At 57.7% G+C, this 25,091-nt stretch overlaps 1 protein-coding gene across 22 annotated transcripts in view; it reads right to left on the bottom strand.

The window, feature by feature from the left end:
- NFASC (neurofascin) overlaps positions 1-25,091 on the bottom strand; it is a 180,995-nt gene that overhangs the window by 74,329 nt on the left and 81,575 nt on the right. For 20 of the 22 annotated variants that reach the window (XM_070055159.2, XM_089312095.1, XM_070055160.2 and 17 more), the window contains exon 2: positions 22,720-22,828. The exons of the other annotated variants lie outside the window; for them this stretch is intronic. In XM_070055159.2, the coding sequence (XP_069911260.1) occupies positions 22,720-22,828 (109 nt within the window). The remainder of the gene's footprint in view (positions 1-22,719; positions 22,829-25,091) is intronic. 22 annotated transcript variants of the gene reach the window in all.

The following is a 25,091-nucleotide window of genomic DNA, read 5'->3' as shown; positions in this document are numbered from 1 at the left end:
GGAGGTGGCTCCTCAGCCGTCTGGACCAACGGCTGCCTCTCAAAGGGACTCCAAGTTCTGCACTTGCTCTCCCGCAGCAGCCGGAAGCGCACAGCCCACAGCACCCCTGCTCCTCTCCACCTAACTGATGGGGAGGAGCGGGGCGGGGTGGGGCGAGCTCCTGGGAGACAGGGTCCCCCTTTGAGACCTGGAGCAGAAAGCAGCTCCCTGTGCCAGGAGGTGGAGGTGGAGGTGGGGCGAGCGAACGACTTGCCTTCCGACAGCAGCTTCCTTCCTGGGCACCGGGTTCCACACCGCACCCCCCCCCCCCCCCCGCAGCTGCCTCATGTCTATTTCTGGATTGTACCCACTTGCGCCCCTCCCACTGCCACCACCATGGTGGTTTGGAGCACCATCTTCCCCCGCCAGGGCTGCCGCAGCCTCTCCGTGCCACCCCGTGTTGCCTCTGCTTCTCCGCCCCTGACCGTGGACATTTAGAAGAGCAGAGGCAACAGGCCACGCCCAGCTCAAGCGTGAATGTCTCCCTACCAATGCCACGCCCTTGGCCCTGCGCCCTGCGCCCTCTGCAGTCTCGGCTCTCATCGCCGTCCGTGGCCCTCCGGCGTGACCAGTGCTGCCTTCCACCAGGTCTCCTCGTGCGCACTGCTCTGTATTGCTGACTTCTGCACAAGCCTGTCCAGGCCACTCTTTGGGTGCGTCCTCTCCGACAGGGATTTGCCAAGCGTGACTGTGCCCCTCACCCCTGCTCCTCAACACCCACACCTACCCCACGATGGCCCTTGCCCTTGGTATTCATGCCAATCCCACGTCACTGCCTCCCCCACAGAAATGAAGGTTCCACAGGGAAAGTGCCCAGTCATGTTGACTGCCCCACTCTCAGAACTGACCACAGTAACCGAACAGCAGACCCTTGAGAACATGTGATGGACTCACGAGGAACTCAGCCAATGAATGAATGGATGGATGAAGAAACCAGTTGGGGACCAGCGCTGTGCCACAGGCTAAGCTCCCACCTGTGGTGCCAGCATCCCATATGGGTGCTGGTTCTAGTCCCAGCTGCTCCACTTCCAATCCAGCTCTCTGCTATGGCCTGGAAAAGCAGTAGAAGATGGCCCAAGTCCTTGGGTCCCTGCGCCCACGTGGGAGACCAGGAAGAAGCTCCTGGCTCCTGGCTCTGGAGAGGCCTAGCTCCATCTGGGGAGTGAACCAGCGGATGGTAAACCTTTTTCTCTCCCCTTCTCTCTTCTGTAACTCTGCCTCTCAAATAAATAAATAAAATCCTTAAAACACACACACACACACACACACAAAACCAGAAAAACCCACTTGGATCACAGGTTCTTGGACTCCTTGTGGTGTCCTTGACAACCACCAGGGGGCGCAGGAGAGCACATGCCGTGGCCCTAGGGCAGTGCCTGGTGCTGAAGGACTCCCTCTGTGCCGACACTGCCCTCTGGCCAGGAAACCACGCGTCGGGAAGAGGGTTAATGAGAGAGCAGACAACCTTCCAGAAGGGCCAAGACATCACAGAGGGTTTTGGTTCTTTTTTTTTTTTTTTTTTTTTTTTTTTTTTTTTTTGACAGGAAGAGTGGACAGTGAGAGAGACAGAGAGAAAGGTCTTCCTTTGCTGTTGGTTCACCCTCCAATGGCCGCCGCGGCCAGCACACTGCGGCCGGCGCACCGCGCTGATCCCATGGCAGGAGCCGGGTACTTATCCTGGTCTCCCATGGGGTGCAGGGCCCAAGCACTTGGGCCATCCTCCACTGCACTCCCTGGCCACAGCAGAGAGCTGGCCTGGAAGAGGGGCAACCGGGACAGAATCCGGCGCCCCGACTGGGACTAGAACCCGGTGTGCCGGTGCCGCTAGGTAGAGGATTAGCCTAGTGAGCCGTGGCGCCGGCCGGGTTTTGGTTCTTCGTCCTAACTCTCCAAGACGTCCCTCACGCTGACCTAGCCAGAGCCCTCGGGCACTCTTCCGGGCTTCTTTATCTCCAAAGGGCAGACTGGGATCACCCAGCAGAAGTTAGCACGCAGGGGTCCTGGGCTAGGGGAGGGCTCTGCACTCCTCCGGCGGGGGCGACGGAGACGGCCCCAGTCTCAGCTCCACCACCGGCATGTTTTGCTCAGGAGCTGCCGAGCGACACACAGGGCCAGCCACGGGGAGGACGTTTTAGCCGGGGAATCGCGACGGAGCCAGGAAGCCAGAAGCTATTCATGAACCAGAAACACGCAGGCAGGAAGGAGGTCCAACTGTTCGGGACTTTTTGGACTCATAATTTTTTTAAAAAAATATTTTGTTTATTTGAAAGGCAGAACAACAGAGAATGAGGGAGAGACAGAGATCTTCCATTGACTGTTCAGTCCTCAGATGGCCTCAAGGACTGGGACTGGGCCAGGTCAAAGTCAGGAGCCTGGAACTCCATCCGGGTCTCCCAGGCAGCGGCTTAACCCGCCACACCTCAGCACCGGTCCCTGGACTCGGAGCTGAACACGCAGCAGAAGTCCCCAGACAACCCCCGTTAGCTGTAGGCCTCCTCTTCCTCCTCACTCGGGAACGCAGCTTCCCCAGCGAGTCGCAGATGAGGAGGAAAACGTACGGATGATGCAGCTGAACACAACCCCCGAGTTTCACTTGAGGAAACACCGCCCAGAGTCGGAGGCGCCTTGCCTGAGGTCCCCCAGCTGTGAGTGGCAACGCGGGGAAAGGAACCCGGGGCTCCCGCCCCCCAGCCCAACGCGCTCCTGCCCAATCTCCCCGTCTCCTGGTCAGAAAGCCACGTGAGTTCCAGGGCGAAGCCGCGGTTCTTAGAAGCCAGTCTGGCAGCTGCTCAGGAAGTTAAGCGTAGAACTGCTCTACGACCCTGCGGCTCACTCCAGGGACCATGCCCGAAATGATCAAACACGCAGACACGCGTGTTTACGGCAGCTCCAGCACAACAGGCAGAAGGCACAGAGCGCCCAGATGCCCACGCACAGGCGACCAGATGGACACACTTCAGCGGACTAGTACGCAGCCGGAGCAGCAAGGAAGTACATTCCACCTGCTACAGGGTGGACGAACCCCGAAGCACGCTCAGTGACAGTCACATGCGGAATGAGCCAGAACGTACATTCCATATGAGAAATATCCAGGACAGGCAAGCACGTGGAGAGAACACGGACTGGCGGTGAGCAGGCGAGTGGTGAGGGACTGCTTAGTGGGTTCGGGGTTTCCTTTTGGGATGATGGGAATGTTTTGGGACTAGGCAGAGGTCACAGCTGCACACTTCATGAATATCCCTATGCCAGTGAACCATGCACTTCAGAACGGATTCTCAGGGGCAGGCGTCTGACCTGGTGGTTAAGGTGCCCACGCCTCCCAGTGGAATCCCTGAGTTTTAGACCTGGTTCCTGCCCCGGACCCCAGTTTCCTGCTGATGCAGTCCCTGGGAGGCAGTGGGGCTGGCTCAGGTAACTGGGGTCCTGACACCCACATGGGGCGCCTGGGTTGAGTTCCTGGCTTCTGGCTCTGGTTCAGCCAAGGTCTGGCTATTGCAGGCATTTGGGGGCTGAACCAGCAGATGAGTGGGCACTCTCCTTCCTGTCTCTCTCATGTTCTACGAGTTTGCCCTCACTAAAGATGCAAGGGATAACACTACTCTGCTTAATGTGCTAAGACAAAGAGCAGGGTGTGCGTCTGCGCTTGTGTGACATGGGCATGTGAGGGCCCTCACCCCCCGGCCGGGTGCGCTCAGCTTGGAAGACAGGCACGTGGTTCACAGCCCTTCCCATACACCAAGAGAACTCTCATCGGGGCCAAGCAAGGGGAGAACCCACAGTTCGCATGGGCAGGTGCATCCAGTGCTGAGCCCTAAGCCCCTTGCAGGCTTCCTCCTCCTGAAAGCCAGGCAGAGAAGGGCAGGGGTCCTAAAGGGGAGACACGGATGAAATCCCCATTTCCAGGTCACACGCAGTGACCACACAGCCCTGCTCCACGGCCCTGGCCCTCATCACCCAGCGTCCTCTCCTGGTCCTTCCAACAACACAAGAGGTGACCGCTTAGGGGTGGAGGACAACCCCGGGCGGGGGTGTGGCCTTCCCAGGTGAGGTCTCGGTGGGCGGGGGTGGGGATGAGGAGAGGCGGAGGTGCTCGGGCAGGCTGAGGCTGCTGCCGGAGAGGGGGCCGCGGTGCCCACCCTCCCGACGGAAGATGGAGTGGAATTTTCTGCTGACCTCTGCAGGGCAGAACCAGCACTCCGCACGGGGGGGTCCCAGAGGGGCACAGGGAAGAAGCACCCAGTGACCCAGCGCCCCCATCACACCTTCCAGGAAATCAAACACGCTGCCCACGCATGCACAGACAGCATGGACCGGAAGGACTCTATCATATCTCATCAAACAGGTGGGAGTCAGGTAAGGGCCACAGATTACATCAGAGAGGGGCCCCAAGGCAGGGGGAGAGCGTGAGCTAAAGAATGCAAATAAACCAGCAGAGAAATCGCGCGCCAGCGGACACAACGTTATCAACTGCGGACACGAACAATCCGATTCCTACACGACTGGGGTGCCCCTGCCCCCCCGGACACCACACGCTCCCAGCCCCCCGCACACACAGGGAAGAAATGAGAAGAAATCGGCCACCTAAACAGGAAATGCTGTGTCCCGTCACACAGTGATCTCACCTCCCGTAAAGAATCCCAATGGCACTGGGTCAGGTGTGTTACTGCCAAGCTTCCCACATAGGAAGGAGCACCGCCGGCACTCTTCACAACGAGACATTCCAGCACCCTCAAACCTCAAGGCAGGGCCAGGCCACGCTGCAGATCTGAACGTGAGCACCCGTGGAACCTGCTGTCCCACACAGGCACTGTCCACACCCTGGGGCGGCCTGATGAATCTCCAGGTCTTCGCACGGGCAACTCAGGGCAGAAGTGTCTGGATGGGGCATGCGTAAGCTGGGGAGTGACCAGGGAAGACCACTGGAGGCCCGGGTTGAAGCCACCCCCCACCTGGAGAGAGGGGCCGTGGGCAAGTCTGAGCCTTCGGGGCTTTGTGGGTCTCATCTGAAGAACGAGATCGTAACAGCAGCTGCCCCAAGGGCTGCAGGGACGGCCCACTGCGTGCTTTCTGGGCACTGCATGGACACAGAGCAAAGCTGGACAGGTGCTGGCTGCCGCCGCTGGGTGGGGTCCAAGCCCACGGAGAGGCGGCTCCCTCGCTGACACCACCGATAACCGTACTCGGAGGAACGATCCGTCCACAGTCACCGTCTGCTTGCCTCTCTTTCTTTGTTTTTCCGGGTCCTGGTTCGCTTTCTTTCTCCAGATTGGGGGACCCCTAGTGTGGATTCCACAAGCTGTCCCTGGCAGGTGGACGAGATGCCCACGGCTCCCGCAAGCTGTCGCCATCGGGGACTCCCCACGTTCCCGCAGCACCCCCACCCCAGGCAGGCTGTGCTGGTGGCCACAACACATGTGACAGAGAGATGGGCGGTGCCGAGACGCGGCTCAGCCGGCAGCACTTCACATTCTGGGGTGGAAGCTGCCTCGGATCCAGGGTGGCCTCAGTGGCCCAGGACACGTGACAGACGGTGGCAGACGCTGGTCTGGGGGAGCACAGGCTACTTCGAGAAGCTCATGGAAAAATGGAATTAGAAGATGCGTTTAGGTGGCAGACGCTTGGCACAGAGCAGTGAAGTCGTCTCCTGGGACACCTGCCTCCTGTATCAGGGTGCCTGGTTCAAGTCCTGGCTGCTCTGCTTCCAACCCAGCTCCCTGCTAATGCACACCCTGGGAGGCGGCAGTGATGGCCCGAGTACGTGGGCTGCTGCCACCCACAGGAGAGACCTGGGTAGCTGGCTTTGGCCTGGCCCAGCCCTAGCTGTTGGGGGCATTTGGGGAGTGAGCCAACAGACGGAACATCTGCCTGTCTCTCCACCTTTCAAACAAAATGAACATAAATAAAAATGTAAAAGATGACCTTATTTTGGTGCGAGTTTTTCCAGGAACTTTTTGAAGGCCCCATACATAGGTGGAGGAGACATACGGTTTACGGTTTCGCTCACTTCAGCAGGGAAGGCAGAAAACAAGTTAACAAAATACCAGGATGCAGTCAGTGCAAGGTGGGCGATGCAAGCAGCCCGCACAGCGATGCTTAGAGCAGCTTATACCAATCACCACCAAATGCAGAAGCACCAAGGATGCCCTTCAGGGGCCAGCGCTGTGGTGTAGTGGGTAAAGCTACCGCCTGCAGTGCCGGCATCCCATATGGACACCAGTTCAGGACCCGGCTGCCCCACTTCTGATCCAGCTCCCTGCTATGGCCTGGGAAAGCAGTACAAGACGGCCCGAGTCCTTGGGCCCCTGCACCTGCACTGGAGACCCAGAAGAGGCGCCTGGCTCCGGCCACTGCAGCCAATTGGGGAGTGAACCAGCGGATGGAAGACAGTCCCCCTTGGCTTCTCCTTCTCTCTCTGTGTAACCCTGACTTTCAAATAAATAAATAAATTTTAAAAAGTAGGTGAATGGATAAACTGTGATACATCCAAACACCAGAATATTATTCATCCCTAAAAAGCAAAGAGCTGGCATGTGCGTTGTGGCGCAGCATGTTAAATGCCTGTTCTGCTTCTGATCCAGCTTCCTGCTAACGCACACCCTGGGAAGGAAGCAGATGATGGTTCAGGTCTTGGGTCCCTGCCACGCCCCTGGGTGACCCAGATGGGGTTCTGAGCTCCTGACTTCGGTCTGGTCCAGCCCTGGCTGTGACTGGCATTTGGGGAGGAAGCTGAGGATGGCAGATTTGTCTCTGTTTCACCTCCCCTCTCCCTCTCTCTGGCGCTCTGCCTTTCCAATAAATAAATTCTTTTTTTCTAAAGATTTATTTTATTTATTTGAAAGACAGAGTTACAGAGAGAGGTAGAGACAAAGAGAGAGGTCTTCCATCTGCTGGTTCATTCCCCAGATGGCCACAACAGCTGGAGCTGCACCAATTCAAAGCCAGGAGCCAGGAGCTTCTTCTGGGTCTCCTACACGGGTGCAGGGGCCCAAGCTTTCCCAGGCCACAGCAGAGAACTGGATGGGAAGTGGAGCAGCCAGGTCCTGAACCAGTGCCCATAGGGGATGCCGGCACTGCAGGCAGTGGTTTTACCTGCTACGCCACAGCACAGGTCCCCAATAAATTCTTTTTTTTTTTTTTTTTTTTTTTGACAGAGTGGACAGTGAGAGAGAGAGACAGAGAGAAAGGTCTTCCTTTTGCCATTGGTTCACCCTCCAATGGCTGCCACGGCCGGTGCACTGCGCTGATCTGAAGCCAGGAGCCAGGTGCTTTTCCTGGTCTCCCATGGGGTGCAGGGCCCAAGCACTTGGGCCATCCTCCACTGCACTCCCTGGCCACAACAGAGAGCTGGCCTGGAAGAGGGGCAACCGGGACAGAATCCGGTGCCCCGACCGGGACTAGAACCCGGTGTGCCGGCGCCACAAGGCGGAGGATTAGCCTATTGAGCCACGGCACCGGCCCCTAATAAATTCTTAAAAAAAAAAAAAAAAACAAAAAAAAAAAACCATGACGAGACACAGAGGAAACTTACGTGAGAGAAACCAATGAGAAAAGGCTACCTACTCTGAGTCCAGCCATCTGCCATTCTGGAAACGGCAAAACTGGAGACAGCGAAATGATCCGTGTCGCCAGGGAGCGAGGGGAGGGACGGGCAGACGGGTACAGGGGAGTCTCAGGGCAGCGACACCGCCCAGCGCAGTGCCGTGGGGGTGGGGACCCGGCATCGCACATTTGCCAGAACCATGCAAGACCACAGGGAGCGCGACGTGCAGCAGGACTCTGAGTGACAATGACGTGTCAATCAGTGGCCACAAATGCACCACTGTGCCGGTGGGTGCGGACCGTGGGGGAGCTGGGGGTGGGGACAGCATCCACGGAACTCTCCATCTTCTGCTCAGCTTTGCTGTGAACCTGGGGCTGCTCTAGGGAATCAAGTCAGGAGGGAGGGAGGGAGGAGGGCAGACAACAGGATGCCGTGGTAACGGGCATGAGCGGTCAGGGACCACCTCAGAGAAAAGGCGACATCTGACTCGGAGCCGAGTGACGAGAAGAAGCCACTTTTGCACAGATGGTTCAGAAAAGAAAAGCATCCCAGGTAGGCAGAACTGCTGAAGCAAAGGCCCTGAGGTAGGACTGTGATTGGCAGACGGGAGGCACCGGCAGAAGCCCGTGTGTCTGGAGCGCGGAGGATGCCGGGAGAAGAAGGGACGAGCCCGAGATGGAGGGGAGACGAGGTACTGAGACAGAGCTCTGAGCGTGTACTGCATTCAGGGGCTGGCGGTGCGGCGCGGTGGGTCACTGGTAACCCACGTCCAAGTGCCCATTCAAGTCCTGGCTGCCCTGCTGACGCGCTGGGGAAGGCAGCGGAATATGGCGCAAGTGCTTTGGGCCCAGCCACCCCCACGGGACGCCTGATGGAGTTCCTGGCCCAGCCTTGGCTGCTGCAGCCTTTGGGGACTGGACCAGCGGATGCGAGAGCTATCTGTCTCTCCCTGCCTTTCGAATGAACGAACGAATGGATTTTTTAAAAACTGCACTCAAAGCATGCGGGAAGCTATGGCAGGGTTTCAAGCCCCCGCCTAACAGGATGAGGTCTGGCTACTGTGTGGAGGGCAGAACGCACAGGGCAGGAGTGGAAGCAGGGGCCAGGGCCGGTGCGGGGCCCTGCAGGCTGCGGGCGAGGCCGGCCCTTCACTCCCACACGCAGGTGTCCCGGCACCGTCTCACCCGGTGCAGCCGCCTCGTGGCCCCGCGGGGGCTAACACAAAGTAGTCAGGGTGCCGAGGGCTGAGCGCGAGACTTCTCAGGAACCTCAGCGCTGGCTTCACGCGGGGTCCAGGGAATGGCGGCTTCTCCGGGAGCGTCTCAGGGGCCGTCTCCACCGGGGCTTGGGGAGGAAGGGGCCGCGGGGCGCAGGACCTTCCTCCACGCTGGCTGGAGCAGCTTCTCAGCACAGTCTTACGGAAGCCTCCACCTGAGACAGGATTCTGCAGTATGCTCCCAAAGTGACCACACAAGATGCCGAGCGTCCAAGGAGCCTGCCTCCGGCTTCCCACAGCAGCCTGAGCGCACCCACGGCCTCTGAGTTCTCCCCCCTACCCCGCCTGCCTTTGGGGCCCTGCCAGATTCACGTGGCACCGGCTGACTCCCTGGTGCCAGCAGCCCTGAGTAAACTGCTTCTTCCGGCCTCACCGGGGTGGCCTTTGTTCCCTTCCATGCGGCTTTGACTTCCATCACCCCTGCCTTTACTGCTAACCTCCTCTCCCCTAATTCTTTGCCATCTCCCAGATTGGGGTCCTTGTGGTGACACCTCCTCTGGGAAGCCTCCCCGGGTTTCCCTGCATTGCCCATTCTCACCCAGGCCGGTTGAGGTCCTCACCCTCTGCATGCTGGGACGCATCCACCATAGCTGGGTCTGTTTCCCCATCTACCCCAGGAGGCCCCTGAGGCCACAGACAGGGAACTGTTGTGCCTGCACAAGGTCAAGTACACAGACAACATACACACATCTGCGGGAGGCTTAGCCAGCACCCACGCCATCCTCCTCCCAGCCAGGGCGCCCATATTCTTCCCTGGAGAACACCTCTCTGCCCCCGTCTCAGAGTGATTCCACCCCAGTTCCAGGGCTGGGCCTAGTTGGGTGGAACACCGCTACCGTCATCGTCCCCACCCTCTTACCACCCGACCCGCTTAGGAACGGGCACAGCAGGGGGCACTTGGCTCACAGACTTTACTGAGCCCTCCGGGAAAGACAAGTGTCTCCTCTCTTGGGAGAGAGGCCCTGCGGGGAGCACCCATAGAGGGGGAGGCGGGAGCTGCAAGGGGTGGGATGGGGGTCCCCCGCGGAACGTGAAGATGACCCAGCACGGCCAGAGGCAGAGAAGACGGCTCCTTTGTGCCGGGGTTTGAGTTAGACTGATTGAGCACTTCCCGAAGCCAGCTCGAGTGCGGGTTTTTAAATCACACACGTGTGCGCACATTAAACGTTCCCTTAAATTTTTAAGCCAGCTGGAGCTGAATTTGTCATCACTCAGGCTGATGGTGCTGTCAGAATGAGAGCTCAGAACGCCGGCTGAGTGCCGGAGCCTTCGTGGCCCCCACTTCAGCACAGAAGGGCGTCCCCCCTCCCCGCCCCGCCTGGCCGGGCCCCGCCCTCCACCGAAGACGCAGCTGCGAGTCTGGTCAGGCAGGAGCCCGCGGCCTCCCCACGCACGGCGCAGTGGCTTGCTGGTCTCATGGACGAGGCTTTCATTCACGGTCCACGGCCTCTGCTGTGCTCGGATCTCGCTCACTCCTGCCCCAGCCACGCTCTGCACGCGCCCCTCCCGACTTCCCGCTGCCCCTCCACGTCAGATCCTGTGCTCTGGGGGCACTGAACGTGGCTAACCGCTCCGTCCACCCTGATGGCCCCAACACAGCCCCGGCTCTGGCCCTGCTGAACTCTGTGGCAGCCCTGCTCGTGCCTCTGGACTCTCACCCTCCACCTGCTGCTCCTGGAACCTCCTCTCTGTGGCCACCTTGTTGGCAGGACCCAGTCAGGTCACCCAAGCCAGATGCAGGCACTGCCCAGACCCCACCCTCTCCACTGCTCTTAGCAGGTGCAAGGTCCTTGGCCTGCCTGCTCCCGCCCGTATTACCTTCCCATACGTCCAACTGCTGTAGTAACAGAGCAGGTCTCCTCGGCCCATCAGCCCCTCCTCCAGGTTGCTACTGCAGTGACGTTTCTATCCCCTGACCAGGTCGGGGCCCTGCTGGAGACCCTTCCAAATCACCCCAGCAACTGGTAAGATCCAAGCCAACTGCCAGGCACGCTGGCGTGTGAGGCTCCCGGAGGCCTCGCCCACCCACACCCCGGCTGACCGACACACCACACTGTGCACCTGCCCCACGCTGCACCCCGCCAACCTCCGTGCAGGAGGGCCTCCCTCCCCGTCCCGCGGCCAGGTCCTGCCAGCCTGGAGACCCCGCTCGGATGCCCGCTGTGCTCTGTGTGCCTTGTCCCTCACAGGGCAGAGCGCCACTTCCACTCTCCCAAAACCTGCCTCCCTGGGCTCTCAGCGCACTGCGGGGACACTAAGCAAGCATCATGGACAGCACAATGAAAAGGTCATTTTGGTGCAAAATGCAGACATTCATGTATGCATTTTTTTAACATAATGTGCATTTTCCACGAACCCTGGGAACACTGCTTGTATAGGTAAGGGTGGGAAACTTCCAGAGGAGGGCGGGAAAGTCAGAGGCCCAGGCTCCCTGAGCCGTCCAGGCTCTGAACCGCACAGGCAGAAGGTGAGTGTGTGGCACACATGTGTTCCAATAAAACTTTACTCATAAACACAGGCAGTGAGCAGAACTGGCCCTGGGGCTGCGGTTGGCTGCCTCCTGGCCCAACCCTCTCCCCTCCTGGAAAGTCCTTGGGCTCAGACCCTGCCTTGTTCACGCTGTGCCCCCAGCGCCCGGCAGGGAATGTTGGCCGAATAGAAGATCTAAGGCAAGTCCCACGTCTGCCACTTCTATCTCTCATAAGTCTTTTGTCAACCTGAAGCTGGGAATAGAGATTCCTGTCTTGCCAGCTCCTGCGTTGTGGCGAGAACTGACCAATGACCCGGCCCAGGGATAAGCAGCACAACACGGGCCGGGCCATGGGGCTCCTCCTGACGTGCTGCAGTGGCGCCACGGGCGAGGACTTTGTGTTTTCTCTGCACACGCAGTGGGGAGGCTCAAGAAGGGCTCAAGGAAGCCCAGGTCACTCTCTGGCCCGCAGTGCGCCCCTGTTCTGGGAGCCAAGCCCCGGGGGAAGCTGCTCAGACCGCATCTCCCCTTCCCTCCTCCACTCGCCTTTCCCCAGCTCCTAGACCTGGAGGTGCCCTGGGCAGGGGGAGGGGGAGGCAGAGAGGGAGGGAGACGGCTCAGAGGTCCCCAAGGCCCCCGGGACTGGGTGGGAATCGGCGGGATCTGATGACTGAGTGGTGTGAGAGGGAGGTTTCGAGGTGGGACACGGGACCGCGATGGCGCCGATAGCGGGTATCAAGAACACAGAAGTGGGGGGCACCTGGCCTAGCAGTTAAGATGCTCACGTCCCTCTTCAGAGAACCTGGGTTCAGTCCCTGACTCCAGCCTCCTGCTGGTGCGGCCCCCGGGAGGCAGCAGTGATGGCTCAAGCACTTGGGTCCCTGCCACACTCATGGGAGACCTCGATGGGGTTCCTGGCTGTCAGCTTTGGCTTGACCCAGCCCTGGCCACTGGGAGCATCTGGGAACGGACCAGGGAATGGGATGGGAGCTCTCTCTGTCTCTCTGCCTCTCAAATAATAACAAGAAAAATGCAGCCCGGGGGAGTTGCCTGGCAGTCCCCATAGCGCAGGGCAGTCGAAAGCTTGGAAGTGGGACTATGATCGCATCGACACCCCTAGGGCCTGCAGGGACTTGGGGACTGAGGTGCTGAGTGACCACCAACAGCTGAGAGCCGCCCAGGCCACATGCCAGCAATTAGCTCCCGGAATCAACCAATCAAATGCCAGCAAAGGAACACTTCACACATCCCTTTCCCGGGAAACCACGGCTGAACAGACAATAGGAGCCCAGGGGACCTACTGCAGAATTCAACCATCCTGAATCAGGTTAAAAAATGCAGCAGGGCTATGACTGTGCTACCTGCAAGCAGGGGAGGTAGAACAGGAGGAAACAGGGGTACACAGGTAAGGAGTGGGCACACAGGTGCTCCCCAGGGAGCCAGAAAGAGCTCACGGTTCTCCCCAGCAGGGCCAGGGGGTCCATGAGGGTGACGGGCAGGCAGGCCTCTTAGGTGGGAGCTGAGGACGCAGAGGGAAGGTGTTGGCCGAGTCATCAGGTCCTCATACAAACAAGCAACGTTCACAGTGGTTTACACACACACAGGAGTCAGAGTGGCTCAGGCTGTCACCACGACCCCCATCCACACCCACGGCTGCTTGCTTTTCCCTTGGAGAGGAGCGAGCGAGCCGTGGCTGTGACAGGAACAGCACCCGAGGAGCCTCCGCGGGAAAACCCACACTCCCAGCTCAGCCCCGTCCCCCACGGCCAGGCCCCCGCCCTCCCCCACAGGTTCACCCTGCACCGCTGGTGTGCTGGAAATGCCAGGCCCTCCTTCCCCACCATGCGAACTCCCTCTCCAAGGCCCCCAGCGGCCACTCCTCCACAACTCTGCCCCCACATCCCTGTTGAGAGCAGGCGGCCAGCCCCTGGCTCCCCAGTCCCGGTGCTCACTGCCTCCTACCCTGTGGGCTGTTTTCCCACGTCCATCTCCTGCACCAGTCTCTGAACTTTTTTTTTTAATACTTATTTGGAAGGCAGAGAGCAACAGGCATAGACGGAGCCAGGTCCCCAATCCACTGGTTCACTCCCCAGTGCCTGCAATAGCAAGGGCCGGGCCAGGCTGAAGCCAGGAGCCCAGCACTCCATCCTGGTCTCCCACGTGGGTGGCAGGGACTCACCACCTGCTGCCTCCCAGGCTGCACATTAGCAGGAAGCTACAATCGGACACAGAGCCGGGACTCAAGCCAAGGCACTCGGAGATGTGGGCGTCCTAACCACTGGGCCAAACAGCCACCGAGACTCCAAACTGCTTGAGTTAGGGCCAGTGTCTGGTCTCTGCAGTGAGATAGTCCAAGAGACGCCCCTGGGGTGAGTGACAGCCGTCTTATCAGACACTGCCTGCTACTGGGAGCTAAGGAACCCAGCAGCAAATTTAGTGCACTAAATCCTTGGTTGACGCAACACATAACAGACCCGCCGTTACAAGATGAGCCTGAGTAATGAAAGTCAGGGCAGCATTGCTTCAGCACCCTCTGGGGAAGGGGCTACACCCACCAGCACACACACACATCGTACAACTCACCTCCCCCCAGGAGCACCTGACCTCGACGCCACGCTCGGTGCCACGCTGCTCTCCCTGTCCCACGTTCAAAGGCTCAGAATCCAGGACTGCGATGCTCTGAGCACCTGTTGCCAAACTGGCCCGCCCCTGTTGCCGGCCCCAAGCCTCGGCTGGAGGCTCGGGCTTGGCTGCAGGGGTTCTGAAAGGCACCCTCAGCGGACGGACCGACCTGGGCACCATCAAGAGCCCCATCCCCCTCCTGCCCTCTGACCCCACTGCCACTCCCCTTCCACCTCTTACTCCAGGGCAGGAAGGAGGCAACAGATGGCTGCCAGAGTGGCTCCACGCCCTCCAGCTCACAGGCATCTGAAGGCCGGGGCCATGGGTTTCCTAGGAAACTCCAAACGCCACCTATTGACGGCCACCAGCCTGTCCCCAGAAGGCAGCACACCAGCATCAGAAGGGGATGCAGGGGTGGGGGGAGCAGCTCCCAGCTTCCTGCTGCAGAGCCACAAGTCTTACCCTTCTCTCCCTCTTGGCCCCACACAAGATGACCAACATGACCAAGGTGACCGTGTGTCCCAGTCCCCTTTCTGTAGGGCAGCGACCACACCCCACTCACCAGCCTGCTCCTGGAGCGACAGCGTCTTTGCCTGCGTGGGCTCCACCTGCCAAGGAAACCTCCTCAGTGGGACTGATGTCCCCTTGCCAGGGGAGGGGGGGTGTCTCCATCTGCTCCATGGCTGGGTTTCACGCCTGGCTCCCCCTCATCGTCAGGGGAGTGGGGAGGGGGCGGGGGCTGTGTGTTTAACTATTGACAGCTCTCAGCAGCCAGGCCCCTCCCTCCCTGCCTCACTCATGGGGATGGGGAGGCAGGGTCAGGTGGTCCAGACGCCCTTCTGGGGAGGCTGGGAGGGGCAACACCTGGGGTTTGGATTAGGGATCTGGCTGAAAAGCAGCTGCTTCCTGCTCAGCACCCAGAACTAATCTACACATTGAAACCTGAACCCCTTGGCTATTTATTAGGGTGGGGGGAGGGTGGGGACCTTTGCCCTCAGTGGTCACACCAGGTTCTCCCTGGCGAAAAGTGTCACACACAAGCCCCCCAGGCCCAGGGCCCCAGAAGGAGGTCACATCACCCACAAAGTGTGGCTGCTTCTCTGGTGGGAGGTGCCCGTGTCTCATAGCCAGGACACAGAGGCTTCCCAGTTCTTTGTCATTATGACTCAGTGCAGGTCAGCCACCAACACTGTCACCACGCGCTGGCTGTGGACCTCTGGCTGTGTTTCTATTTCTCCCCTAATACAACCACACTCCAGTGCGCATCTTTGTGCAATTATCCAAGGCCAACTGGTGTACCCAGCCTGCATGGACGCCCTGGTGTACACGCAGCCCTGGTCCTCAGCCTGGTGCTTGCTGCCACTAGGAGCCCTGGGAGAGGCATGGCCAAGCCTCCAACCCGGCCAGCTCTCTGGCGTTCCCTGCAGGCTGCGCATTTTCTCCCCATCCCCGCTCACACATTCGTCCCCACAGCAGCAAAACGGAGGAAGGTGCAAGGCACGGATGAGGCTGGCAAAGGTGGCGATCGAAGACACGGAGGGGCTGCACAGTCTGGCTTTTCTCAACATCCGTCATCGGGGCCCCACTAGTCACGGAGCTCCGACCAGTCTCCAGCCACCCAGACTGCAAGTCAGACGGGCTGCAAAGCCATCGGAGGTCACCAGCTCACACAGCGTGCCAGGGCCTACGCTAGCCTCCAGCTGCAGGCTCAGGCCAGGAAGAGGGGGGCCCAGGAGGAGATCCACGTCTGCCACCGGCAGCAGGAAGGAGAGGCGCAGCCCCCCCCCCCGGAATTCGCGCCCAGCTTCTCACTGCCCTTGGGGAGGCAGTTTTTACAGCGAGCAGGTGCACATCTGTCTCCTTCACAGCTGAAGAGGGGCGCGGGAGATTCCCCAGCCCCCTCCCCGAGAGGGGCTGCCAAGGCACCCGGCTTCTGGGCACCAGGCGTGGGCAGCACTGCTGCCCTGGGCTCTGCCACTTAAGGGGGGAGGCTCAGAGGAAGGCTGGACGGAACTGGTGATTGTCCTATGTGACTGGTTCCCAGGATTTTAGGAACCAGGCGGGAGAGATGGAGACTGGAGGCAGAAAGCCCCAAAGGGAGCCCAGGAATCAGCATTAGAAGACCCAGGTTCCTCAGAAGTTTTGCGTGGGGCTCCCACAGGGCCCACTCTGTGGGATGTACAGGTGACCAAGCCGTGGTCTGTCCATGCCGCGGACTGTCAGTCGGCCCCAGGGAGGAATGAAGCGCTGGTATAACCGGGGTTCACAAAAAGTCGTGGAAACACAAAAAATGACAAACCCAGGCCCGGACTTCAACATTTCTTTGCACCAAAATAATTCCATCTCGACAAACTTGTTGAAACACTCTTGCTTTAAAATAGGGCTGAACCCTGAAAACACCTGACTACATAAAGGAAGCCAGACACGACAGAGCGTGTGCTGTGTGGCTTCATGGGACACCAAGGATAGGCAAATTGAGAGGCAGAAAGCAGAGGAGCGGGTGCTTGGGGCTGGGAGAGGAGGTGGTGATGTGCTGGAGGTCACTGCACTGGGAACTGCCCCCTCTGCAGGTGTGCAAACGCAGTGCACCCCAAAAACCACGGCACCAGGTCCCCCATGGGGTTGTAGGCTTTGCACAATATGTAAATTATATCCCAACACAGCCGCTATTAAAAACACTAATAGAAAAATATTAACAGAAAACAGAATTTCACAAGGAATTGGAAAGCTTGATTATGAAAAAAAATCATGATGCTTTAAAAGGAAAAGCGAACAATTAAATGTACAAATGTAGTTTCAAATGTTTCAAGGAATTATATTAGTTTCTTAATGGGACTGAACAGGGTTTGCTAACATGGGATTTATGAAAAGAATCAGATAATGCATTGATTGAAATTAAAAATCAAAAGAAGAATTAGGCTTGGAGATTTACAATTTTAATACATTGAATACTGATTAGTTAAAAAATAAAAATCAAGGGGCCGGTGCTGTGGTGTAGCAGGCAAAGCCGTCACCTGTAGTGCCAGCATCCCATGTGGGCACTGGTTCAAGTCCTAGCTGCTTCACTTCCAATCCAGCTCTCAGATATGGCCTGGGAAAGCAGCAGGAGATGACCCAAGTCCTTGGGCCCCTGCACCCACGTCAGAGACCCAGAAGAAGCTCCTGGCTCCTGGCTCCTGGCTCCTGGCTCTGGATCAGTGCAGCTCTGGCCATTGCGGCCAACTGGGGAGTAAACCAGCAGATGGAAGACCTCTCTCTGTCTTTCTCTCTGCCTCTCTGTAACTTTGCCTTTCAAGCCTTTCAAATAAATAAATAAATGTTCTTAAAAAATAAATAAAAATAAGAATTAAGAAAAAGACCCAGGGCCAAGTTCTCGTGTGCAGGACACAAACCATCCAATCTGTCTCCCTGGGAAATTACAGGATGCTGGCCCAAGGGAAGGGGGCTCCGGAAGATCCAGAACTTTCTCCCTGTGACCAGCCTCTCCAGGAAAACAGTTCCGCAAGCCCCACCGGTCCCCTCCCTGCAGAGGCCAGCCTCCTCTCCCCAAGCACTGTCGAAGCCTCCCAGGCTCCCTGGGCAGTTTCCCTGCGAAATACAAACCAGGGGCTCCTGAGGCCCTGCCGTCTGGCCACACCTCTTCTACCAACCGCCCCGTGTGGACACACCCTTCTACCCACCTACCTACCAACTGCTATGCCACAGATTCTAAGCCTACTTTCAATGACCTCGACTCTAAAGGCATTTGAAAACCAGAGGCTTTGGGAAAGCAGCAGAAGAGGGCCCAGGTCCTTGTGTTCCTGCACCCACACAGCAGACCCAGAAGAAGCTCCTGGCTCCTGGCTGCTGGCTTCAGCCTGGCCCAGCCCTGGTCTTTGCAGCCATTTGAGAAGCGAACCAGTGGATGGACAATCTCTCTCCTCTGTCTCTGTAACTGGCTTTCAAATAAATAAATAAATCTTAAAGAAAGAAAGAACCACAGGCTAAGCTGAAACAGAAAAGGAGGGCCAGACCAGAGCAGAAACGGGGGGTGAGGAGCAGATGACCTCCGGCCCCTAAACCAGATTATGAGCTTCTCTCTTTTTTTAAATTTTTATTTGACAGGCAGAGTTAGTGAGAGAGAGAGAGACAGAGACAAAGATCTTCCTTCTGTTGGTTCACCCCCGAAATGGCCGCTACGGCCAGTGCGCTTTGCCAATCTGAAGCCAGGAGCCAGGTGCTTCCTCCTGGTCTCCCATGCGGGTGCAGGGCCCAAGCACTTGGGCCATCCTCCACTGCCTTCCTGGGCCACAGCAGAGAGCTGGCCTGGAAGAGGAGCAACCAGGACTAGAATCTGGTGCCCATATGGGATGCCAGCACCGCAGGTGGAGGATTAACCAAGTGAGCCACAGCGCCGGCCCCTTATGAAATTCTCAAGGGCAAAGGAAGTGCACTCTGCTTTTTCCCTGTTCCTTCACAGAGCGTCATCTTGGAGCAGAATACCCAGTGGTGACGTCATCTCCAAGCTGACTACACACTGTTGACATCATCTCCGAGCTGACTATGTAGTGTTGATGTCATCTCCGAGCTGGATACCCAGTGGTGACGTCATCTCTGGGCTGATTACCCAGTGGTGATGTCATCTCGGAGCGGAATACCCAGTGGTGACGAGGCACAAGCTAGGAAACCACGTGACCAGGGAAGCCCGCTGACTGGGGTTCAGAGATTTAGCTCTGAGAGGAAGCAGTGCTCAGGAAAGCGCCCAGACCTGGCGCACACACACCAGAGTTTCAGTCCCACCTCCGCCATTTACCTGCTATGGCATCTGCAGTGGTTTCTTTATTCTCATTCAGTTTCTTGCCCTCTGGGGGCTGTGTGGTGCAGTGCCTTAAGCTGTTGCCTGTAATGCCCGGATCCCAGATGGGCGCCAATTCAAGTCCTGGCTGTTCCACGTCCAATCCAGCTCCCTGCTAACGTGCCTGGGAAGGCAGTGGAGGATGACTCGAGTCCTTGAGTCCCTGCACCCACACGGGAGACCCAGATGGAATTCCAGGCTCCTGGCTTTGGCCTGGCCCAGCCCTGGCTGTTGAGGTCATTTGAAGAGTGAATCAGCAGCTGAAGGTCCCTGTTACCTGGCCTCCCAAATAGATAAACTCTTTCTTCTTTTTCTTTCCTTTTTTAAAAGACTGAGATACACACACTTCCTCACTGCAGGCTGCTGTGACAATGACAGGGCTGAACGAGCCGGTGTCTGCCTGGTGTGCCATTTGTCACGCGGATTTGGATAAGCTCGGTTTTCAGACGGACTTTGTACGTCTACAGCGCAGACGAGGCCTGGGCAGGTGACAGATGTCGGCTCTGTGGCTAAGGCATCGTTGTTTACTGTGCTGATCAGGCACGGGTACCGTCGGCTAACGAGAACACAGAAAGGGGGAACCCTGCAAAATCCCAGACCAGCCACAACACCCGGGGCTCCCCGCTCCCGCCTCTGCCGTGGTCTCTTCTGCTACAGCCCTCCACACCCCTCGTCACACCAGCTTCTTCCACCTGTGACCCACGACCTCTGGTATCTGCTGCTCCCCGCTGAGGTCAGCCAGGGTCAGGTCTCCTGCAGTGGCTTCCACTCTGCCGTCCAAGGGTAGCATGTTCCCAGTTACATTTGTTGAACCCCCGTCTGCTGCGATACTGGGAGGAGAGACAGACAGCAGGAGGGAGCAGCAGCTGCTCCCCCCACCCCCCTGCCTCCCGCATTTACATCCAACACAGACATCGGTCTGCGTCCAACTGCCAGCCCGGTAGGCTTCCACAGGCTGTGGGAGAGGTGCAAATACAGGCGGTCGGGAGGAGGAGAGTGGGGGGAGCGCCGGGGGAGGCAACAGACAGGAGGGCTGCTCCCTGCCTTAGTCTGTCTGGGAGTCGGCTCGTGGCTTGCAAGGCGGTGCCGGCTCCTCTGGCAGCAGAGAGGGAACTGCTTGTCTTGGACCCCCCAGATCCCTTTCCCTAGGTGACAACCTAACAGCCCAGCCTCTGGTAGAAAGGTGGGTGTGGGGGCAGCAGCAAAGGCCAGGAAAGGTCTCCAAATGAGTGTACGCCAGAGAGGAGGCAGAAGGCACAAGATACCAAGGGGACCGGTTCTCTCTGTCGCCACCCATGTCCCCAGGCCCAGCCCCGCACAGCTCAGTGCCCACAGCAAAAGCTGGCGAAGCCGGGGCTGCCTTAGGGGCCTGGAATTGGTTTTAGGTCAGGGGATGGGGAACAAAAAAAGACAGTTCCTAATGAAGCCCCTAGACCCACCCCCATCCATCCATGGCCGTGTGTAGCCGCAGTGTGGGGGTGGAGGCGTTGTTTCTGGAGAGCTGGCTTCCTGCTGATAGCCAGAAGGGCTTAGAAGCGTGAGTGCAATTAACCAAATGGAAGCATTTGGGAAATGGAAGTCCCGGGATGCGTCAGAGGGCAGGTGTCTGCTCCGGGTGACCTGAGCTGACCCCGGCTGCAGCGCAGCGGGTAGGAGGAGAAGCTGCCTGCCAGGGAGGTGTCTCCTGCGGGAGGAAGCACAGGGAGAGGCTTGGAGCAGATGCTTGGGGCAGCGCCAGATGGCAGTGGCCGGGGAACAAAGGCAGAAGAGCCGGAGGGAAGGCGGGCAGGGACCCGAGGGCTCGCTCCTGAGGGGCTCCCGAGCTGGAGGACAAGTCACAGTCACACGTGGAGCTGGCTCAGGAACAGCCATGCAGGGCTTGGATGACACGTGGAACAAGCCCCCCACCCCACCCCCCAGCACACACCGGCCCCAAGTCCAAAGGGCCAAGTGCACAGGTCCCAGGGAGAGAGGGGCTGCAGGACTCGAGCCCGGATGCTGGCGCTTCCTTGGGCTTGGGGCAGGCTCCTCCACCCCTGCCATCAGAGGAAACTCTGTCCTGGGCTGCAGGGAGGACGGATCCCTGGGGACTGCAAGGGCCCTGGAGCACGGGGAGCACGGGGAGCATGCGGAAGCTGGGACTGACCCGCATGACGACCGCCATCACCAGGCGCCCCCACGTCAGCGCATCCTTGCACTCTCCCTTCTTCGTTAAGTTCCTCTGTGGGTGCCCCCTTTAAGCTGTGTGGGTGCCGCGGCCCACAGGGGCCAGGGTGATGTCAGATCAAGCAAGCAGCCTGCGCTTCAGGGCACCGACGCTCTCGTGCCCGTTTGTGTTAAGGACATCTGGGAAAATAACTTCTTGGAGTCTGTTTATCCACCAGTCTGGTGGGAAGGCTGCCACCAGCCTCGGTATCCCAGAACTGTCGACGTGTCAGTCGAGTGACACAATCGACGCAGACGGACGCCCCGCCAAATGGATAAAGCTCCGAGCCAATCTCCAGTTTGCTGATTAGATCGGAAGCGTCCAGAAGTTTAGGCTCACGCAAGTCTGCCCCGGGGAGGCAGGAAGGAGCCGGGCATGACCTGGCTGCCAGTCAGACATGCCCCTGGGCAGGGATGCAGCCGTCACCAGAGAAGGCAGGCCCGGAGTTCCTGGGGTGGGGATCTGGTTGGGCAGCCCAGAGGGTATGTGTCCAGGGAGAGCTGGGGGACCAGGTTCAGGGTAGGGAGGGTGCATGAAAAAGGGGGCCGTGATGACACAGAGCTGGCCTAACTCCCTGATTCTGCACACACCTGGGGACCTGCCCCAGTGCCAGACACAGATATCACCTGCCCATTTCAAGAAAGGAGTGCAGCGCTCTTGCAGTCCATCCTGCACATACAGTAAAACCAAAGAAGGGTGCCCCTCCCCGACTCAGTGGGTGAGTCTGGTCAAGTTCCATAACCAGCAGCAAGGACAGGATCAAAGCCCTGTGGCAGGTGAATTCCCCAGGGGGTCCCTGAACCCTGACACAGACCTGAGCCAAGTACAACCCTAAAAGAGGCCACACAAAAATGGCTCTGATACAGCCAACCTACCTGTTGACATGAGAAACAGTAACAGCCCTCATTCAGTACACACCTGCTATACCCCAGACGCCGTGCAGGGCCTGTGTGTCTGCTCCAGTTCCACCTTTACAATGAGGTGTTCATCATTAACCCCACTGTGCAAGTGCAGCTACATTCCTACCAGGTTAAACCAGAGCCCAATCCCACGTCCTCCGCACGCTCTGCTTCCACCTTCCAACCCCTCCCCGCCTCCTCTGGGCCTCATGCCTGTCTCTCTTTGGGAGGAGAGAGGACCCCAGCCCGGGGGCCTCCAGGCGAGCCTACGACACAGTGGCGGTTACCGCCGTGTTCAAGTCACAGCCCTCACTTCCTCGCCTGCCTCGCTGCCCGGGAGCAGCAGGCAATTCGAACCCAGAATGGAACAATGCAGACCCTGGACACAGGAGAGGCTGCAGTGCTGCTGATGGCACCCTGGACAGCTGTCCATCTGCCAGGGCCAGGGCCCGCCCAGAGGCAGGCTTCTGGGGCTGCCCCCCATATGCCGGGGCTGTCACTTAGAAGACTCCCAGGTTGTGAAGGCCCACACTAAGGGGGGAGGTTCAGGCCACAGACAAAGCTGGTTCCCGATTTTTCAATTAAGGTGGACAGTGGGGACAATGGCAAAGCTAATGCCGGCTGACTGCACCTGCTGGGGCAGAAGGAGCAGGTGCGGGGAGGGCCCTGGGCTGAGGCTCTGTAGGTGCCCTGGGGAGAGTCAACGCCTCCCCACCCCCCAACACATGCCCCTCCCCCAGAAGCCACTGGAACCAGACTAGGCACATTCTCTCATCAAAGAGAAGAGGCCAGAGGCAAGAATCCCTCCACCCCACTGCACCCCTCCAACTCACCTTCTCTGCCTCATTCAGCCCCCTCCTTGCAACACCAGCGGAGGCTCTGGCCCGGTCTGCGGAGGGAAGGGAGACTCCAGGGTCCCCAAGTGCACATAAGTCAATCAACCTGTCTCAAAGCAAGCACAGAGACAACCCCGGGGTTACTCCAGGAAAGGAGAAAAAAGGGGCTTTGTGTCTGCAGCCTGTTCCTTCCCCGGGGAAAGCACATCTTTGTTCACCTCCACTAGGAAGGCGTCGCGTGGCAAAGCAGCACCTTAGTTCAAAGAAGTTCAAAGCACTCAGCGGACGAAACGGAGCGGATTCTGCTGCCCTCAGCCTTGAAATCTCTTCTTGGTGATTTTCCCGGCCACGTAGCAGCGTCTCTCCCACCCCCGCGGGACAATTTATGCATAATTATCTATTTTTTTTTTTTAGCTTCCTTAGGACAACTACCATGCTTGTCTTGCCAACCCCCAGAGAAGCAAACCGAGTTCGCTGTAAACAAACCCATAATACATTGAGAGAAAACCTAATTTTAGGGTCAGGGGACGTGGTTCCTTATGTCATGAAGGTGGGCCACTCCCCTACTGTGTCTTGGTTTCTTCATCTATAACATGGGGAGAGGGAGGGTAGAACGGGTCAGAGCGCTGGGCCCCTAGCTAGCACCAGGGATCCAAGTCTCGGCTCCCACTCCTTTAGCCATCAGGTACTGCTTCTGTTACTGATCCCATTTCATTACCCACTGTCTCAACAGAGCATGGCAGTGCGTATCACGTAAGCGTGCATTCGCTCTTCCACTGAGCAGTCCTTCTGGGACCTAACCCAGCAGTGCATCCAGAGCTGCTGAGCGACAGAAGCGTAATAGGAGAGCGCGTGTTTAATACGCATCCAACTTGAGAGGGTGGAGGGATGGGAAAACACATACGTATTTGCTTACGGTTTTTGAAACAATAAAAGGATAAAGTCACATTACATTTTTTAAAAGAGAAAGGGGGAAGAAGGAGGTAGAGAGGACAGATTCTGAATACACCTTGGTTTGTGGCTTCAGAATATGAAAGTATTTGACAGAATCGTAAAGCACAATGAAAAGTTTTGGAAGCCACTCCCGAGTGCAGGGAGAAACCGAAACAGGCTGATCCGGGAACCCGAGACAGACGCACCCCGAGAGGAAGACAGAACTGCTCCCGCCCCGCAAGAAATCCCGAAGCGCTCTCATCACTGTTATTGATGGCACTGCGGTGCTAGTTACTCTGGTGTCTACTGTGAGATACAGCAACTGAGTGAAAGTCTCGATGCTGCTGACAAACGAGATTTTCTGACTGGAAGGAGATAAAATGTAAGATCGATGAGATCAGATGAAAAACTCCCTGGTCCTGGCTGTGAACTGCAAGTGTCAGTTTGCATGTCAACTTTTATCTTAATCATGCAGGTGCACACACGCACGCACACGTTTGCTAGCTCTGCTCATTGATGGTTTAGAAACAGTCGCCCTAGTAGGAGCATGTACCCCTAGTAATCAGACCACGAACCCGGAAGACCACTCCTCCCAAAGAAGCCGGGCTTCTTGGCAAAATTACTGATTCCAAGTATGAGGCAGCAAACGTACAGGCTGGGGGCGTTTCTCCAGCCCAGAAAAGCCAACCAAGTGTGACAAAGTCCTGCCCCAGGACTCTGACACCAACCGAAGTGAGGTTTCCCAGGGCGAGTGTGACATCAGCAAGGGTGACAGCTGCAGCAAACACTGAAACCCACGAATCCCTCATGGTATTTACCAACAATCCTAAGTAAAACATTAGTCACTCACGGAGGATGTTAAGGAAATACCTCACTCAGAAGACCAGCTAAGAAACGGGGAGCAGGGCCCTGCGCTGTGGTGTAGAGGGTAAAGTCGCTGCCTATGATGCCGGCATACATATGGTTGCTGGTTCGTGTCCCAGCTGCTCCACTTCCGATCCAGCTCCCTGCTAATGCACCTGGGAAAGCAGCAAAGGATGCAGAGGTATTTGGGCCCCTGCTATACATGTGGAGACCCAGATGAAGCTCCTCACTTGTAGCTTCGGTGTGCTCCAGCCCCAGCTGCTGCAGCCACTTGGGGAGTGAACCAGAGGATGAGAAGTTTGCATATTCTCTGTGTGTGTGTGTGTGTGTGTGTGTGTCCCTCTGTCTCTAATTCTTTCAAATAATAAATAAAAAAGAAAGAAAGAAAAGGGACATGGGCAGAGGTGCGGGTTGGGATTTAGGAGGTGTGAGATTGGCCTTGTATTGGTCATTACTGAAGATCATGGTGGACACATCAGTTTTCGAAATAAAAAAAAAATTCATGCCAGAACAGGTCAAGAAGTGGGAAATCACTAGAATGCTAAATTCTTGAACGATTGCTAAATTCTTTC

Source organism: Oryctolagus cuniculus, chromosome 13 (assembly GCF_051225735.1).
Source record: "Oryctolagus cuniculus isolate XC-2025 breed Fujian yellow rabbit chromosome 13, ASM5122573v1, whole genome shotgun sequence".
Classification (NCBI taxonomy): domain Eukaryota; kingdom Metazoa; phylum Chordata; class Mammalia; order Lagomorpha; family Leporidae; genus Oryctolagus; species Oryctolagus cuniculus.
The sequence above is the reverse complement of the archived record's forward strand: the minus strand, read 5'-3'. Positions and strand labels throughout refer to the sequence as shown.